The following is a 19,711-nucleotide window of genomic DNA, read 5'->3' on the forward strand; positions in this document are numbered from 1 at the left end:
CCGGGAGAAGCCTGCACACACTTCCGACGTCATTTATCATCGAAATCTTTTCAAGACACAAGACACGGCAAGATAAAATAAGATGGGATAAAAACAAGACAACACTCATCTTCCCGGGGACAGTGTGAACCTGGGATCCCTGCGGGGACCAGAAGCACGACGCACTCGCTCTCCTGGAGGTTTGAACGGAGCCCTCAGCGCGTGGTGCGTTCAGAACCGTCCAGCTGCGTCCGAGCGTTGCAGCTTATCCATAGCGACCACAGTTAACAGCTTTCCATCCAACATTATAAACATATATCTATATATCTATATCTATATATCTATATATATATATATACATCTATGTCGATCCGATGCCATTGTGATGCAGTTTGGCGACAGGGCGGCGCTCGTACTGAGCCACGGCATCATATCGTTTCCTTTTTCTTCACATTGACCCTCGACCCTCGTACGAAACGCAGACAGTTGGACTCGTCTTCAGCCGTTCACATCCTCGCGGTTCCTCAAACTCAACAAAGCCCGATCAGCAATCACACGCCGCAGCACGCGCTCCGACTCTCCTTCCACCGACCCCCTCCCCGACCCCCCCCGTCACACACCCCTCCCCAAAAAAATTGTAAAAAAATTCTAAATCAAATAAATACAAATATTCTCTCCAACGTGAGGTTGGGCGCGGCATAATAGATACAGACAAGAAGCAAATTACAAAAACTGCCAATATCATTTCTCCACTGAATAGCCACAATATAAAACAGCCACTGTGAATATCTGGGAGGAGGGAAGTCATGCTTCTCCTAAAGATGGAGAAATACAAACAAACGGAGAAACAAACAGAAGAAGAAAAAAAACAAAAAAAAAAACGACTCTAGAAGTCTGAATTATACAAATTACATATACAATTGCAATTGTGTAGTAATAATAATATTAATAATGATCATAGTAACAATTATAATAATGATAATGATGCATTTGACTTAAAACTTTACATGTCGTATTTCCAGTGCAGTGTTTTCACGGGTGAGTCGGGGTCACAGAGCGAGGGGGAGGGGAGGTGCCACAGAACCGCTGGGGGAGGAGCAGGGAGAAGGAGGAGGAGGAGGAGGAGAGAAAGTAAGAGAAGAAAGAAGAAGAGGACTGAGGAGGACAGAGAGGAGGAGGGAGGAGGAGAAGAGAAAGAAGGAGAAGAGGAGGAGGAGGAAGGAGGAGAAGAGAAAGGAGGAGGAGGAGGAGAGAAAGGAGAGGGAGGACGAAGGAGGAAACAAGAAAGGAGGAGGAGGAAGGAGGAGGAGGAGGAGGAGGGAGAGAAAGGCAGAAGAAAGAAGGAGAAGAGAAAGGAGAGGAGGAGGAGGAAGGAGGAGAAGAGAGAATTATTTCTTCTCAAAGCGGGGGGGGGGGGGGGGGGGTTCTAGTGGGAGCGGAGGTGCATGCTGGGAGGAGGAGGGGGGGGGGTGTGAGGCGAGTCGCCATGTTGAGGGAGGCCGTGATCTTGACGGTGCTGAGACCCCGACTGAACAAGTCCTCCATCCATCCCTCCGTGCTCCTCCTCCGTCCTCTCTCTCTCTCTCTCTCCCCCTGCAGCAGCTGTGCACCGTCCTGGGTGGAGCGACGGCCGCGGCCCCTGGGGAGAGAGACGGGAGATGAGCGTCAACGCCCGATGGGAAGCGTTCACAGGCGGAGGAGGTGTTTGTGAGCAGCAGGGGGCGCTGTGGCCCTGAATCCCCTGTTACTCCAACCCCGTTACTCCAACCCTGTTATTCCAACCCTGTTACTCCAACCCTGTTACTCCAACCCTGTTACTCCAACCCTGTTCCCCATTGAAGCCGTCTTCAGCACAGAAGCCTTGTGAAAATGGGATCTTGTTACCTGCGATGGGTAAATAGTGTTGAGTGGGTAAACGCAGGTTTTTCATAAGTTTCCTTCGATTCAATGTTGAAGAAATGGTTAAAAAATGAAGTTTATCTTTGAAGAGTTACGAGGGCCGAACGGCTGAAACGCTGCTGATAACTATTCAGATTGTGTTGCGTGTCCTCTACTGCACATTGATCGTCTCATATTTGGCGTCTTATTTTTGTTATGTTTTGCATCTTTACCTGCTGTAAATACAGAAGTTCAACCTACGGGAGCCACCCAGTTGCATCCACGTTGCCAGAGACGCGTCAAAACGAACAGAATCCGCTCTACTCTGGGTGAATCTGGAGGTGCGGTCGCACCGTGGCGTAGATCCCGGCTCCATCCGGCTGCAGGGGGCGGCGCCACGACCGGTGGCGAGCCGACGGCGCCAAAGAGAGCTGAGCGGGTTTCGACCCTGTGCAAATGAGCGGCGCCGGGCCCCGGCCAATAGGAGGGGAGGTGCACTCTCAACGGCCCCGATCCATGGGTGGGCGCCGGGATCACCGCATCTTATTCATGATTAGGCTGTTTTTTGTTTTTTTTTCATGAAAAATGTCCCTTAAACTATTGATAAGATAAGGGATGCGTCACTTTATGTTTCTCCAACAAGGACGACTCTTCACTTTAATGCCTGGGCTGATTTCCCCGCTCGTCGACAGGTTTTCGGAGATGACCGAGCAAGGCCCCAGACCGGAGGAAAATCATGAGCCTGTGGTGTGAGCTGCTCACAGAGCGCTCCGGTCGCGTCGGGATCGAGTCGGGAGCGACGCGACGAGCTACGGCCAATGAGAGCGGACACGGTGGCGGGCGGGGACGGAGCAGCAGCAACAAACACACAATATGGGTATTTGACTTTTCTCCTCTAGGTTTTTGATACGTTTATCAAATAAAATTTTGCTTTTACCCGTTTTTTACGGTGATCAAGAATCTCATAAAAAAATAAATAACCCTGTCCCGGGCATGTTTCCGCGACAAACGATACGTTAATATTTGCACATTTAATGACAAACAGCTGTATGAGTTACAAAACTTTTACCCCATCAAAAGTTGATGGGGTAAAGGTGGTGACCACCTCTCAGAGTAATTAGGGATGAAAGTATAGAAACGTAAGAAAAGCCATTTGCAAAAAAACCCTCTAAGCGTCGTCGAATGTTTTCCAAGGGCGCTTTTCATGAGGCTGATTTCTGACAGCTCTGGGTCTGCGTGGGGGCGTACCTCACTGGAGCGGGGCGGCGGGCGCCCCCGAGCAGTGGAAGTGGACGTTCTGCCACTTGCCGTCCCTGCGGTGCCAGACGCGCGTCTCCTCCGATTGGCTGGAGCGCGGCCGGCCCTGGCCGTCCACGAACTGCGTGAGGCGGATGTAGGCGATGCAGGCGGCGTCCTCGCCAATCAGGTGCACGTGGGGGTTCAGGATGGTGGTGTGGATCGGCTTGCTGTTCTTGGCCAGAACTGGGGGGGGGGGGGGGGTTCAAAAGGGAAGAGGCTTCGGTTACCGGAGGCGACCGTGGCTCAGAGGGCGGAGCTGGGTCATCTCAGGATTGCCGGTTCGATCCCCGGCTCCTCCTGGTAGCATGCTGTAGTGTCCTTGATCTCAAGTGCGTTCTTCCTTGACGATGACTAGTTTTTAAGCTGTTGTATTGACATCATGCACTAACAACATTAAGTACTTATCATTTTGAACACACCGAAAAAAGAACAAACATTTTTGTTTGTTTCTACTAAAAAATTGTGTTCTGATAACTTACAGCATCTTTCACTTGTATCTGGTTGAATTTAGAAACAGGAGCTCATGCACCTAAGCTCCAGGTCCCTTTAATGGCCGACGTCTGCGTTGATGGTTTCTAGCCTCTCATCTAAGTCGCGTCTGATCAATGAATAAATGTAAATGCAGCGTCTGAAATGCAAACTACAATACTAGGGCCGGATGATTTGATTTGGACGGAAGTTGAATATTAAAATTAATATGTGACCATTGTGGATTTTCATTTAGGCGCAAAATGGGTGCACAAGGTCCAAACAAAGTACAACAGTATTACAATTATTAGAACCTGCAATAACATGGAAACAAAAAAATAAAAATAAAAACAATGCGAGTGGTACTTAGCGTCATTATGGACTCAGGAACCTGCTAATGTAATAATAATAATAATAATAATAATAATAAACATAATAATAATAATAATAATAATAATAATAATAATAATAATAATAATAATAAAAAACACCCTTACGATTCTCAAAGTAAAATCTGTGGAAATCCATTCCTTCCACCAAGTTGCCCAAGGCCTCCGGCTCAAACGATGTCAGTCCAGGGTCGCAGATTTTACTGAAGAGAGAGAGAGAGAAAGAAATCAAATGTCAAACACTACTTTTTCCTTCTCGTCGGCCTAGTTACCATGGAAATGCATCCGGGATATTTTGGCTTTGACAAGAAAACTTCCAGGGCACTCGCTGAAGCTTTCATCCCCGTGTTGTTGTCCTTGGCCTCGTCGGCGGATCTGGGAAAGGGTTGGAAACGATGGAAGGGAAACTAGGAACGGAGACGCCGACGCGTGGAGGACGGACACTTACGCGTACGCCTCAAAGTCCCCGTTGTTGACCGCCTCGATCAGCTGCTCGGTGATCTTGATGATTTCTTGTTTGCGAGCTGCCGGAAAGAGAGAGAAGAGAGAAGAGAGAAGAGAGAAGAGAGAGAAGAGAGAGGTGCGAGAGAGAAAATAGGAGAGAGAGAGAAGAGAGAAGTGAGAGAGAAGAGAGAGAGAAGAGAAGAGAAAGGAGAGAGAGAATAAAGAGCAATGTCCAGTGGTTCTCAGAGCAGGAACGCGCACTCGAGGAAAGCTGAACACACAAAAGTCAGACTCATTTTCTCAGCTGTTGAGCGACTGAGTGTGATGGACGGAATAACTGAAAACGATGGAAAATGTGTCACTGAGCGTGCCTCACGACAGCAGGATCACAGCAGGGGTTCCAAACGTCACACCCAACCCACCGGACAATTTAATGTGGCCCGTGACATGTTCAGGTAGCGTCAGATGATAAATACTTAAAGTTTGAATTCAAATAAAAATATATTACAAATATATTTATACTATTTACTGTATATACATTTAGTATGAATAAATATGCTTATACATATTATTGCAATAAACAAAGCCCACAAATTAAAATCACAAAATGAATTTGAATGAAAAATGAATGACCCGCTCAATTTTACTTCATGTTTTAAGAAAATAAAGACTTTATCCAACAACAAAAATGGAATAAAAAAAACCCATGAAAAATAAGTTGTTTTTTTTAATGATTACTCGTATAGACTTGTTATCATGAAACGTCTACGTGGTGTGAGGATCACCTGCATCTAGGTGATTGGGATCAGGGTGGATGCACACCCGCTGCTCGTATGGTTGGTCTAACGAGCGACAGGTCAAAGCCCCCATCCCCACACACACTGAGGATGGGCGCCCGTCTCATGACGTGTTCAATCTGCTCCTGGGTTAATTCCAGCTGGCCCTCTCTCTACAATAAACTGGTGTTTACAGCCCCCGTTGTGCCGGAGCGCCCTCAAACGCCACTCGAGTGGCGTGTGGTGACGACACTGCCACACCGGCACCTGAACCGAGGCTCTCCAGCACGGGGAAGAGACACAGACGACCAGCAACGAGCAACAGATATGCAGCCACCCCGATCCCACTCACCTAGATCCAGGTGAGGTGTGGCTGCTCACGGCACCATCCCCACACCACAGTCTGTTTCTAACAGACCTACAAACACTGCTACTACCACTGCTACTACTACTTCTACTACCACTGCTACTACTACTTCTACTACCACTGCTACTACCACTTCTACTACTACTTCTACTACCACTGCTACTACCACTTCTACTACTACTTCTACTACCACTTCTACTACTACTTCTACTACTACTTCCACTAGGTCATTCACACACACACAAAACAAAACACCGGACAATTTGTTTCTCCCTTGATGTTCAACACACAGAAGACAACCTGGCCAATGGGCCCCGGTCCCTCAAGGGCCCACCCAAATCTCTGGATGCCATTACACACACACACACGCACGCACGCACGCGCGCGCACACACACACACACACACACACACACACACACACACACACACACACACACACACACACACACACACACACACACACACACACACACACACACACACACACACACACACACACACACACACACCGGGTCCTTCTCAGAGCCTGCCTTGCCCAGGGGCCCGTGGGACGCGACGCCAGGCTCCGTACTCACTCTGCGGGGGGGTGAGGGAGGGGCTGGGCGGGGGGGGCAGGGAGGTGGTGTGGGCGGGGCCGGGCCGGCCTCCGGCACCCGGCCCCGCCTGCGCGGCCTCCGCCTCGGCCGCGGGGGGCGCCGGCGCTCGCCGCACACTGCTCACCAGGTCGGTGAGCCGTGACACTGGGGGGCGGGTGAGGGGGCGAGGGTGAGGGCGGAGACGGCGGGCGTGGGGACGACGGGATGGACGAGGAAAAACAGGAGGAAATAAAAGAATGAAAAACAGAGACGGAATTAAGGGAAGAGATTCAAAGCCAAACAGAACAGAAAGCAGAACATAAGAAACACAGAACAGGAAAATATGAAATAATAAATAAAAATAACAAACACAAGGACGTCTTCCACGAGAATGGATCCACTGGGAGCAGTGGTTCTGAACGGGGGGTCCCCAGGGGTCCTTTGACACGTTTAAGGGGGTCCCACCTCAATTAATTCCTAGTTAAACTTTAACTTTATTTATTGGCACGAGGAGAGAATGTACAATAGTGACTGTTTGGATCCTAGTTTCACTGTCATCTCTGTTACTAGACCAGAAACATTCATTCAGATCTAACAAACAAAAATATTGATCTCAGATTGGATCCCAAAGGCAAATTCTGATCAATTTAAGGGGAACATTGCCCCTAATGCGGCTCAAACTGAGGCTCCAGCTCTCTAGTTCTAGGGCAGGACCTCTTTGAATATTCTCTATGACATTCTTTTTGTTTAAATTAGTTTTAATGTGCAGAATCTATTTCCACTCCCTTCCTGTCCTCCGCTCGGACGGGTGGAGGCGACGGAGCGGCCTTCCTGCGCTGCTTCTACTTACTCTGCATAGGGACAGCGGGGGTGTGAGGCGGGGAGGGGGCAGAGAGGGCGGCCGGAGGTGGAGGGGTGCTGGGACCCCCTTCCCCGTCCGATGTGGGACCCGAGCCCCTACGGACTGAGCCCAGGAGGTCGGCGAACTTTGTGGCGGCTGGGGGGGTCGGGGGTCAGGGGTCAGGGGTCGGCAGGTGCGGAAGGAGGAACAGGGAACACAAAGGACTTTAATGGGAGGTTTGCACAGAGCAGCGGCTGCTCAGCCGATCGGACGCCATCTTGGAGAGAGCTGGGGGCGTCAGCGGCACTTAGACTGATCGTTTAATGATGAGGGATCAGATAAGATAAGATAACAAGATAAGATAATATAAGATTAGATAAAATTAGATAAGATAATATAAGATAAGATAAAATAAGATAAGATAATAAGATAAGATAATATAAGACAAGATAATATAAGATCAGATAAGATCCGATGTTCAGGCGTTCCTCAGTGATTAGATGTGAGATTGATTCAGAGTTGAGCCGCATTCTATGGAATTTCCGAAAATCTCGCAAGTATTTCATAATTATGACTTACTAAGTAAGTTATGAGATACTTCACCTCATAATTATGACTTAAGTATCTCATAATAAAGACTTACATCATGAGTCTGAATAATGAAGTATCTTAGTTGATAGACAGACAGACAGACAGATGATAAATGGTTATATTTTTATGTATTTACATTTTTTTCCCCAAGTTTTCTAGTTGTGTTATTTTGGGCGAAATGGGCTTCAATAGTATTACACTGAAAACAAAGGAAAATGTAAATATTCTAGGGTTTTATATTTTAAATTGTAAACAAAAAAGTTTTTTGTACACAGGTTGGGTTGCCAATTTCGTGATGAAAATAATAAAACATTATATTACATAAGAAAACAATATTATGGCTGAAAGGAAGGCAGGGAAGGGTAAGATTTACTTGCATCTTGCTTGTTGTTAACGAGGCGTGGCTTGAAGAGCTAGTTCTGTCCGACAACTCCACGGGGCCACGCACCGCTACGCCATCATGGGCCGGCCTATCGAAGCAGCCAATCCCTCCTGCCCTACCTGCTTTGTTTGCCGCATTGCTGCGCCCCCTCCACCTCCTGTGCATCCACCTGTTGGGCTCTACTCTTCTAACCGGTGGGGAATTCCAGCTCATCGCCTCTATGTTTCCAGCTCATTAAGGAAGCCTGTGTTCCTTCACCTCGCCCGGACGCCCAAACTCAAACGATGCTAAATAAACAAAGATCATTCAAAATTCTATCTAAGAGCTGTCTGTCAGACCTGTTGTCAGATGTATATTGCACGGGGTTTGACTTTTGTGGGGTGGTGGCATGTAGGCGGTACCGTGGCGCTTCGGTGTGATCAGAGATGGTTCTTGGCTCCAAAGGTTTGAGACCCACTGCTTTCAAGAAACCCAAACGACTCATTTCATTCAACTTAGTTCTACCCATCCCGGTTGAATGGGTAAAACGGGGGCACTTTTAAAAACGCCGTGAGATCTCTCCAAGACTGAGCGTGAATCAGAAGAGGCCGAAAAAAACCCAACAGCCCTCCCACGCGTGGAAAAGGGAAAAGCTTCATGCTGAAAGACAAAGTGAGACAGGCTGTCGCTGTTCCCCACGGCGCCAGCAGGGGGAGGTGGCGGGTCGCTCTGCGGCGCACACCGTGTGGGCGGAAACAGGACGCGTCCAGCTCACAAACGGAAGTGAGGGGGAGGATGGTGAAGAACGAGAGGGAACACACGGTGCTCGCGCTGTGCTTTTCAGAATGGCTTCGCCGGGCTTATCAGAAGAAAGGACTTCCTGTGAGAAATCTACCGAAATCCATATCGGCTGCTTCTGAGGCTCTGTGAAGCTGGAAACGGTCCAGGGTTGAATGTGATGCAGGGATGGGCGATGTTTTAAAGCAAAGCTTTGCCATTTTGCATCACAGGCCTTGTTATTCAAATGTTTGTTCCCAACGTTTATAACTGTTCAGTACAACCTTTACGACTGAGAAACTTACCACTCCGCTGCGGCTTCTCACTGTGCTTAAATTAAATGAAGCCTTCTAAAATGTTGAATCTCCTTTTTAAAAACGGGGAAACTGTCATTATAATTACACCGTCTTTATGTTTGAGTGTAAAAAAATAATTGGTTGCAAACTGTGCATTTTATCATTTTTTTCTGGATTTTTATCACATCAGCTCCTTTGGCCGGGACTAAAAAGACTAGAAACAGGAGGTTGTGTCGCTTCCCACTGGCGACCGGCTGGGGCCAACGTTTCCGCTCCGGATGTACTGCGGCAAAGGGAGATTGGAGTTTTTTTTGTTTTGTACAAAGGCTTCAACGTTTAACCCCCCTGGACTGCGTGGAAGCACAGTGAGAAGCAGCAGCAGAGTGGTGAGTTTCTCCAGCAAAGCGTGAGACGAGGCCCTTCTGAGAACAGTTGTGATGACGGGAACCAATGTTTTAATGAGGACCGGGCTCCTTAACCCGCGAGGGCACACCAACACATCACACAGCAGCTTTAAGGGAGGTGCAGGTGCTGGTTAAGGTGAATCGTTAGCACTGCACAACTATGTGAGTTAGTGTGTGTGTGTGTGTGTGTGTGTGTGTGTGTGTGTGTGTGTGTGTGTCTGTGTGTGTGTGTTTGTGTGCGGGCGACAGGCTGCGGCGTGGGGGCGGGGTCATGCTGACTTACAGTAGACAGCTGGCGAGGGGCCCTGAGAGCTATCGGGCTGGGAGCTGGTGCTGGACTGGGTCTTAACTGGACTATTGTCCAAACTCTTCCCTGATCACACGCACGCACGCGCACACACATACACACACACACACACACACACACACACACACACACACACACGCGCGCACACACACGCAGACCGAGCACAAACATGAGATGAGCACCGAACCCACACAACAGAAGAACCAGTGCCGAAAAGTAACTAAGTACAAGTACTTAGTTACTGTACTTAAGTACATTTACTACTTTTGTATTTTACTATTTTACATTTCAAAACCAAGTATCTGCACTTTTTTACCCTTCTGCATTTCTAACACAGTCACGTTACTGAAGACAAAAACAAAGAAAAACAGCAATAATATATTTATATCGAACTATAATTCTAGGAATCTATCTGTCTGTCTGTCTGTCTGTCTGTCTGTCTGTATCTCCTTCGATTATCTCGACAAACTCAATGGGACGATGGGGACGTCCGTCGCAATCGGACAAAACACGACATGCGTGACGCGTCGTCCCACCTCGACATGTCCTTCGACTATCTCAACAGCGGTTGATCCGATGGACTTCACGCTTGGTGTGTGTGTATCGCTGCGAACGCAAGGACGTGCAGTGTCCAATTTTGTGCAATTTGGACACTTGCGACAGTGACAACTTTTCGGCGCTACCAACCCGGCCACACTGACCGGAAGTGCTCGCAGGCGGCAGAGAGAGCGTAAACGAAGGCGTAGGCAGATGGTGCTAAGGCTACCTCCTCACCGTCCTGGCTGTCTCCCCGGCATTTTCCTCGGTGACGGCGAAAAAAATGGAGGAGCTGCCGCTGCGAGCCAACACTCACAAAAGGATTGTGGACTGCAATCATGATTTTCACCAAAACCTGGCTCAGAGGAGGCGTGGCCGATGCGATCCGAGCGCCGCACGTCCTGCACCATCGCTGGCCGAAGAAACCTGGACTCCGCTGACCCTCCTGAAGTTGTAATAGCCCGATAATTTCACATTTGGTGCTTATTTTCTGTTGCAACGTGGTCCGTACGTGTTGTTGGACTGTGCCATGTTGAAGGGACACGCGCTGGACGGAATCTCTTTCCATTTCTCCACCAAGGTGAGCGGGTTCACCCGGGTTAACCCGCTCACCTTCCCGTCGCGAGAAATGCCGTCGTCTTCTTTGCCCAGCGCGTCACGTTCTGCGCCGCCAACGCGCCGGAAAAGGGGCGTGTCACGTTACCGGTGCGACCGGGAATAAGACAGCAGAGGAGATGGCAACAAGGGCGTGAAACTGTAAAACGGTGTTCAAAAGGAGGGGAGCGTTCATGAACGACCCAGCACGACAGCGGAAGCAGCGTGGAGCGCCGCTCCGCTTTGGGGACCGGCTTCGGAGCGGGGCTGGACTGGCCCCGGGCCCGGCGGGGGGGCGTGGGGGTTCTCTGCTGTGATCCCCACACTCAAAACACTTCATGGTCCTCCAGGCGGGACAGAAGTCAATAACTTCTGGTTTGGATTTTGGATTCTAGATGGGATATGAAACGATGGAATGACAGACGGATATTCCCGTCTATTGACGCGCCAACGTCCGGAACTTGAACGAGCGTCGCATCAGCAGGTAAAGGAGCCAGAGCGAGCGGCTCCACCCGGGTGTCCTGTTCACATCAGAGCCGATCACAGAAGGAGCCGATTATAACCTGTGTCTATTGCAGGGTCATTTGACCCGGGACTGAAACCTGGGTTTTGCTTCTCCCACTGGTGACAAATGCCGGGTGTTAGCGGCTGTTACAGGGTTATTTGGCGCAGTGGGGAAGGGGTATCTGTCTGTCTGTCTGTCTGTCTGTCTGTATGTCCTTCGATTATCTCAACAACCGCTCCCGCTGGGCACCCAAGGACGTGCGGTGGGGAATTTGGTGCAATTTGGAAACGCGACACGTATCATAGTAATAAACTGAATAAACCGGAGCGTGGACGGTCCTGCAGGCCTGTTTCCAGTGTGAGGACTGGAACTGATGAGGACTGTTCATCAAGGATCTATGACACCACCTGCACTATTTCATTGTGAACTACAATCAAGATCTGCATGATCTGCATCGTCAGCATTATAACGTTTTGTAAAGTATGATAGACTGTCATATCAGGGGACTGGATATGAGAAGTACTTTTACTTGTTATACTTTGAGTACATTTAAGAGCAGGTACTTTGATACTTTTTATCTGAATAGAAACATCAACGTGGCGCTTTCACTCAACTTACGTCGACGCATCTGTTTTTCTGTCTCACCGAAACGTTGACGGAGGCCGAACAGAGGCTGTCGAGCGGAGGGAGGATTTCGACGGCGATGATGACAACGACCGGGGGATGTGACTCATTATGGGTTGTCTGTTTAACGGGCCGACAAAGAGGGAAAACCCCACAGACGACAGGCTGTGTTTTTTTTTTTACTGTTTTCAATCCGCTCACCCACTGCTGTCATTTCAAACTTAGAGGAGACCGACTCCTGACAAGAAGGGAACCCGTCATCGTGGCTGTCGCAGTTAGACACATTTAAAGTGGTAATCCGTTACATTATTTTGTTAAAGAATCCCGTGGTTTATACTTCGCACTTCATAAGAAACAGCCATTCAGTGTACTTGCGTTATGCCCGCGCTCCTCTGTGTGCTGTTTCCAATGTTGGTGGCGGGGTCCGCCTTTCCCGGGGCGAATGCAAAGATCTGGCCGCGTGCGAGAAGTGAAAGGCAGCCGTGGTGAATCAGACAAAGCAGCGTAGCCGCTGTGGTCAGTCAAGTGGTGACGGAGGTAAACATTCACCAGCGGGAGCGAGGAAAGAATGTTGATGGGTCAGCAGAACCAACTGGAGGAAAGAAAGTGAGCGCCGAAGAGGAGGGTGAACCCGGATGTTGAAAAGGAAAAAAAACGCAGCTCGGGATTCCGGGACTCCGCCCCACGCCGGACTTTATGACCGATCGCTGGAATGAAGGGATTGGAAGGAGCCAGGCGGCGGCGGCGGCAGGAAAGGTCTTGGTCCGATGATCGATCGTCCAGCACATGCTTGGATCAGGGAGCAGCTGTCTGGACCGGACCCCAAACCGAAACCACGCCCGTCCATTCAAGTCAAAAGGGAGACCCCCCTCTAAGCATGTTCTCACCTGAGAGGGCTTCTCGTGCGCGGTGCGAGTTGCGCTACCTGCCGCTGGTGTCCCGCAGCGGGAGCCTCTGTGGGACTGGCTGGCTAGCGCTGCCCACGGTGGTGCTAACAGGGCGGAGGGGGGGCTGTGGCTTTAAAAGCAACTCGGGCACCCTGGCTCCGTTTCCTGTCACCAGGGCTAAAAATAAATGACCCCCAACACCCCACCCCCCCGCCACCCTCCACCCACCACCCACCACCCCAGCCTACACACTCAGACAGATCTACACACACACACACACACACACACACACACACACACACACACACACACACACTGTGTCCTTGCCTTCCGCTCTGCTGAGGGTGAGGGCAGTAGTGATTGGGTGGCAGTGGCAGGGGGCATTGTGGCGTGTGCGTGTGCATGTGTGTGTGTTAGTGTGTGTGTGTGTGTGTGTGTGTGTGCACACGTGCATGGGTGTTAATGCTCAGTGTACAGTTGCGATCGCAGAGGCCGGCCATCGGGACGGTCCGTGTTCTGAAACCGAGCTTTCGTGACCTGATTCAGGAGACACATTGTCCTCATCTCTTAGCGGGATGTGGAGGAGAGTGTGTGTGTGTGTGTGTGTGTGTGTGTGTGTGTGTGTGTGTGTGTGTCTGTGTGTGTCTGTGTGTGTGTGTGTGTGTGTCTGTGTGTGTGTGTGTGTGTGTGTGTGGAGGAATTGATTTGCGAAAGCATAATGTACGCCCGCATGACACAAACGCACACACACACACACACACACACACACACAGACACACACACACACACACACACAGTGGTCCAAACAGTGCGGTAAACAAAAGCACTAGCTCATCTCGGAATTCCGGCCTAATTTTAGGCAGGACACTCCCTAGGACACGCACAAGCACACAAATACAATCGCCCCTGCACAAGGCGTGGCCCCCGGGGCCTCGTTGGTATTTCAGAGGTCGGCGAATCGGCTCATTAGGACGACTTTGGCCGAACGCCAACGATTCGTAGGAAACACCGACACTATTACCAGCCCTCTCTCGTCTCCCATTTGGCCGTAACAGCCAACGGAAGCAGTGGCGCCTGGCTCCACAGGGGGGCGGTAAGGAGTCACATTTCAGCTGGCGAGTCCACACAGAAACCCTGAAGCATCAAACACGTTCAACGCATCCTTCCCTGGATTCAGCGCCTTGAAAATCCACAGCCTGTTTTTATCGGACCAGCGTCGAGCCCTTAAAGTGGCGTTCCACCCCGGAGCGACGTCCCGCTCAGCAACAGACGGACGAGGGAGATGGACAGGACTGCAACGCATATCGAAAATGTTGACGCAGGTTCACGTGCACGCCCACATGCACGCCCACATTTCAGCTTCACCGCGGAGGTAAAAACAAAAAAGAATCCTGCGCGGAATGGGCTCCGTCCTCCCTCTGAACACGACTCGGTCCGTTTTAAAATGTCAAAAGTCATTTTTTTTGGTGCCCATGGCGAATTTCATTCTGAGCGAGCCTTTTTAATTTGCATATTTGCACAATGTGGCACAAATATCCCCAAACGACACCCCCTCCCCCTTTTTACTCGAGAAATCGATCAAGTTGCGATTAAAAAAAAAAAAAAAAGAGAGAGAAGTGACTTTTCTTCAACCTTCCTCACCATCTTTGATGGAAACCTCTGAATGTGTGGAGCTGGTCTGGTCGTTCCATTAGAGGGCACAAGTGGGGAGCGGGCGGGGATTTTAGAAATAATCCCTGAGTTTCCCATCTTTGTGTGGCCAATACATCCTCAAGGCCTTTGACGCCAAACAGCGATGACGTGTGCGACCAGCGGACCAGCCTCCTCACACAGGCTGCTGCAGAACAAGCTGATGCACCTGTGCTGCGTGTGGGTGAGCACCTTTTCACTGCTTTTTTATTTTTATTTTTATTTTTTTAATTAAGGTGGTTGGACGCTGTTATGCAGGCATTTCATGAAAACAAAGTTATCCCACTTGGCCCCGTTCAATTTTCCACGTCTTCGGCCCTTACCTTTGACATCCTCGTCCTCCACGGTGGTGTTGCTGCTGTCTGAGGATTCCTGTGGAGGAGGGCGAGCGAGAGAGAGAGAGAGAGAGAGAGAGAGAGAGAGAGAGAAAATGAAGTCATAATTGGTCCGAGTCACTTTTTTTGAGTCATGATTGAAGTAAGAATTAGTGATAATTAGAGAGCAAGCAGAGATGAGAGAGAGAGAGAGAGAGGGAGAGAGAGAGGGGGAGATTTCCGTGTGTCTTCGTGTCCCCAAAGTGACGGCGAGTCTGAGAATAATGCCAGCTCCTCAGGTTGATGGGATGGAACGTTCATACCGGTAATGCACGTTCCATCCCATCCCGCCGACTTTGGGATCGTTCTGGGTTGTTTTCAGAAGCGGAGAGAGAGAGAGAGGGAGAGAGCGAGAGAGAGAGGGGGAGAGGAAAAAAAAAGGTCACTTTGGGTGTTGGAGCGACGCGCCGACGCGCGGCGGGCGGCGTGGCGGGAGGCTTCTTCGCACGCCCGGCACCAGCCGGGTGGAGGACAGTTTGTCCGGCACCGTTCTGTCAGAGTGGACGTGATGCGCAGAGCGTCGTGTGTTTGCGTGATTTCCAACCCCCTGTGCTGCAGCACACGCAGCGCGCCGTCAACGTTTCTCAAATTCTATTGAAAATAAATTGATAATAATAATGCAAATGAGCCCAGAGTCGCTGATCCATCCACTGCAGACAGAAGCAGTGTCACCCAGAGTCACGGAGGCTTCCAGCGTATATCGGGATTCACTTCTCCACAGGCACTCGGTGAAAAGAGTCGTTCCACTTTCCCACTCTCAGTTCTATCCATCCATCCATCCATCCATCCACCCACCCACCCACCCACCCATCTATCTATCTATCTATCTATCTATCTATCTATCTATCTAACTATCTAACTATCTATCTATCTATCTATCTATCTATCTATCTATCTATCCATCCATCCATCCATCCATCCATCCACCCACCCATCTATCTATCTATCTAACTATCTAACTATCTATCTATCTATCTATCCATCCATCCATCCATCCATCCATCCGCCTATCTATATCCATCCATCCATCCATCTATCCTGTCCTCCTGGTGAGGAACCCCAGGGGTCGTCATGGTTACTCTCACTCTGCACTCAGCGGAGTCAGCGCTGTTTGCGACGCAGAAACTGAAGCGTTTTTTGCAGGAAAAACATCTCGAGCGCGAGCTCCCTCCACCCGGGTCCGGTCGGTTCACTGCAGTTCAAACCAAAACCAAAACAAACCGCCCTCAGGAATGACATCCCTATTGTTTCAGTTGAGAAGTAGTAAAATCATCTTGGTGCGGGCGGTTTTTAGGCTGGTTTATTAACCCTTCGGTCGCTGAACGACGCTGCGGGCGTTCAGCGCACTCCAGCTCTAAGTTTCACGGTTGAGCAAATCGCAAAATTGAAACCGACGGGGGATTTCGTCAGTCAAACGAGCCTTTTTCTGCAGAGACATTCGCCGACGCCAAAGTTGTGCTGAATTCTGTTCTCGCGCTGCATGTGCATGTTTCCATAGCAACACGTGGCTCCACACCGATAAGATTTCATAGTGTTCCTCAGCGGGAGACGGCTTTTACTAACGCTGAACACGGGAGAGCAAGTGCAGCACAGAAACACGGTATCCAGGTACATTTATGCCAAGGTACATGTACCGCATTTTCTCAGATATGAAGCTATAGTCAAATAAAAACCCGGCCTCCAATAAATGCTGGGGGGCGTGGTCAACACAGATAAACAAAAGCCTGCTGCTGTGAGGCAGATCGCAGATTGCTTCTTGTGGTAAATGCCCCGCCACGAGTGCTCTCGCTCCCCGGCGATCCAAGCAGGAAGTGGTGTGTTCAAGGCAAACTCGGAAAACCGTAATTCCCCCGTCGGCCACCACCACAAGCGCGACATTTTGGGTAGCTACTAGCTCTCTCTTTTTCACCATATGTGTTTTCATGGCATGGCACCCAGACGGAAGTTCGATTTAAAATCCAAACAAAAAAAATGATCAAATATACTTACAAATTAAATTGGGGGAATTCGATAAAAAAAGACTGCCTCTAATATTTATAAAACCATATTACCAGGGGACTACGGTTCAATAGATTCACTGAGCAAGCGCATTTAACAAATTGAAGACTGGATGTGCCAGACCTTTCTGCAATTAAAGACAAAACTGAAGCCATTGCTTTTGGAGCCAAGGAAGAAAGACTAAAAGTCAGCGCTCAGGTTCAACCAGTCATGTTGAAAAGCACAAACCGAGCCAGAAATCCTGGCGTCGTCATGGACTCAGACCTAAATTTCAACAGCCACATTAAAGCAATTACAAAGTCAGCCTGCTACCACCTTAAGAACATATCAAAGATTTAAGGACTAATGTCTTCTGCCCATGCGTTCATCTTCAGTGGACTAAACGACTGTAACGACGTTGTTACACGTCTCCCTAAAAGGTGGATCGGACAGCCTACGGAGAACGCTGCTGCTCCAGCCCTCACCAAGGCCAACAACGTGGATCACATCACTCCAATTCTCACATGTTCACACTGGCTCCCTGGCCCTCAAAGGGTTGATTTCAAAACACTCCTGTTGCTTTATGAAACACTGAAGGGTTCCGATCTCCTGCCGCGTCATTAAGCGTCCAGAGCTCTCAGGTCGCCTGGGACAGCCCTGCTCTCTGTCCCCAGAGTCAAACTAAACGTGGAGCAGCGGCGCTGGGTTGTCATGCTCCACACGTCCCCGAAAACCTCAGCTCTGCCGCAGCCTCTCACCTCTTTTGGAACAAGGACGAAGACTTTTCTGTTTGCCGCTGCAAATGTATTTCTTGCACTGTAACTTTTATGACTTGATGTTCTGCATTCTATGTCCTTTTATAATGCATTTCTTTTGCACTTTGTCCGAATACTTTTGATGGTTTGTGTAAAGCACTTTGAAATGTCGTTGTTGTTGAAATGTGCTGTATAAATAAACTTGTTTTTCCTGATATAAGCTGCTTCCAATAAGGGCCTGGAAGCCTCTACAGGGGAGGTAAACAAAGGTCCCGGTCACTGTTTGAGGAAACACGGTATGCAGATAGGTTTATCTTCACTAACAGGTACATCTGTACACACAGCTGTATCAATAAGAAGTACATCTTTGCTAACTGGTGTGTAAGCACTTGCAAAAACTTGCCAAAATGTGATAAATTTGACCTTGATAATATAATAACACCTGCGTTCTGGAGTAAACATGGTGGAAGTAAATAACCTGTGTTTTTATATTTATGATTGCTGTGTTGCTACACAATGAGTTGAATAATTACATAGTCATAAAAATTTGTAACCCCATGTGTTATAACCACCACATTATGTAATGTAGTGGTGTTATGTTATGTAGTGTTATTATATAATAAAGGTCAAATGTATTACTGTACATTTTTGCAAGTTATTACAAAATGTGGTGTTATTATTATTTGATTACTACAAGCAGGTATATCTCTTTAAACAGGTTTACCAAAAGCCTCCAACTGATATTTCACATATATTTATGACCGATTACGTTACAACACATGTGTGCCGGTGGACCATCATCATCATCATCATCATCATCACTGTTCCATGGCGTGGGACAATATGGCCACTGGTTTGACTTCCTGTACTCCTCCAGTATTTACCTTCTCCGTTTGGGTGGGTGGGCAGTCGAAATGGGGGGTGACGTGAGGGTGCTTTTCCCGAGTGTCTTAGCCAATGTGGCCTTGAACGTGGGGTGTGTGGGGGACCCCCCAGGGGTGCCAGGGGGTCCCCAGCAAATTATGATTATTTTTTTATATACCCTTATCAGCCCCACAACGGGGAAGTTTGCAAATTCTCTGCATTGCCCTCTACAAGTAGCCAACGTATCTAGGAGCAGTGGCTGCCATGTAGAGGCCCCCGGGGAGCACTTAGGGGGTTAAGTGTCTTGCTCAAGGACACATCAGCATGTTACCAGGAGGAGCCGGGAGCGTGCTGATGTGTCCTTGAGCATGTTGCCCGTTGTGGGGCTGATAAGAGAGCCACTAATATCATCAAGGACCACACCCGCCCAGCACACAAACTGTTCACCCTCCTACCTTCCGGCAAGCGGCACCGCAGCATGCGGTGGAATACCACCAGGTTCAGGAACAGCTTTTTTCCAAAGGCCATCAGACTACTAAACTCACCAAACACGACATAAACACGACACCCACAAAGACCAACTGACTGCATAATATTTACATTTTTACAATACATATGTATCCCCTCGGTATACATATGTATCCTCTTGCTGCTAGCTTTGTACTGCACCTTATTACCTTAATAACATACCTCATTTGACTTCTTGAGTATATAAGAATATCCCTAGTCTTGTTGTGTTGTTGTGTCTATTGTTGTTGTCTTTTTGCACTTTCATGTTATATGTTGTGTGTTAGAAATATTACTTGCACATTTGGAGTATGGGGAAATGCAATTTTGATCCTCTGTGTAATTACGTGTTGCATGGTATGATTGACAATAAAGTACACTTTGAACTTTGAACTTTGATAAGGGTATATAAAAAAAAAAGAATAATAATATTTTGCTGGGGACCCCTTGGAACCTCTTGAATGAAATGATATGAAATGATAACTTGTTTTAAGTGCACGGTGAGAAAAGGGACAATCATCACCGATTTAATCCTAGTTCCTAACTGTAGCATAGACACTAACTCAGATCTGACAACAACAATCTGTTCACATTGGATCCCGGACACTAAATCTTATCAAACGGGGTCTGTGGCCTAATGAGGAT

At 48.7% G+C, this 19,711-nt stretch overlaps 1 protein-coding gene across 3 annotated transcripts in view; it reads right to left on the reverse strand.

The window, feature by feature from the left end:
• Nucleotides 1-607: 607 nt before the first annotated feature.
• The window catches only part of LOC307232795 (calcium/calmodulin-dependent protein kinase type II subunit beta), an 86,026-nt gene continuing 66,922 nt past the window's right edge, over nucleotides 608-19,711 (reverse strand). For 2 of the 3 annotated variants that reach the window (XM_080003960.1, XM_080003959.1), the window contains exons 16-23: nucleotides 14,913-14,961; nucleotides 9,730-9,819; nucleotides 7,027-7,173; nucleotides 6,177-6,341; nucleotides 4,462-4,537; nucleotides 4,122-4,216; nucleotides 3,106-3,339; nucleotides 608-1,618 (exon numbers count right to left, since the gene is read on the reverse strand). In XM_080003960.1, the coding sequence (XP_079860086.1) occupies nucleotides 3,107-3,339; nucleotides 4,122-4,216; nucleotides 4,462-4,537; nucleotides 6,177-6,341; nucleotides 7,027-7,173; nucleotides 9,730-9,819; nucleotides 14,913-14,961 (855 nt within the window). In that variant the 3' untranslated portion in view covers nucleotides 608-1,618; nucleotide 3,106. The remainder of the gene's footprint in view (nucleotides 1,619-3,105; nucleotides 3,340-4,121; nucleotides 4,217-4,461; nucleotides 4,538-6,176; nucleotides 6,342-7,026; nucleotides 7,174-9,729; nucleotides 9,820-14,912; nucleotides 14,962-19,711) is intronic. The other variant, XM_080003961.1, reaches the window with a different exon arrangement.

This window comes from Zeus faber (genome assembly GCF_960531495.2).
Source record: "Zeus faber genome assembly, chromosome: 7".
In the NCBI taxonomy this organism is placed as follows: Eukaryota; Metazoa; Chordata; class Actinopteri; order Zeiformes; family Zeidae; genus Zeus; species Zeus faber.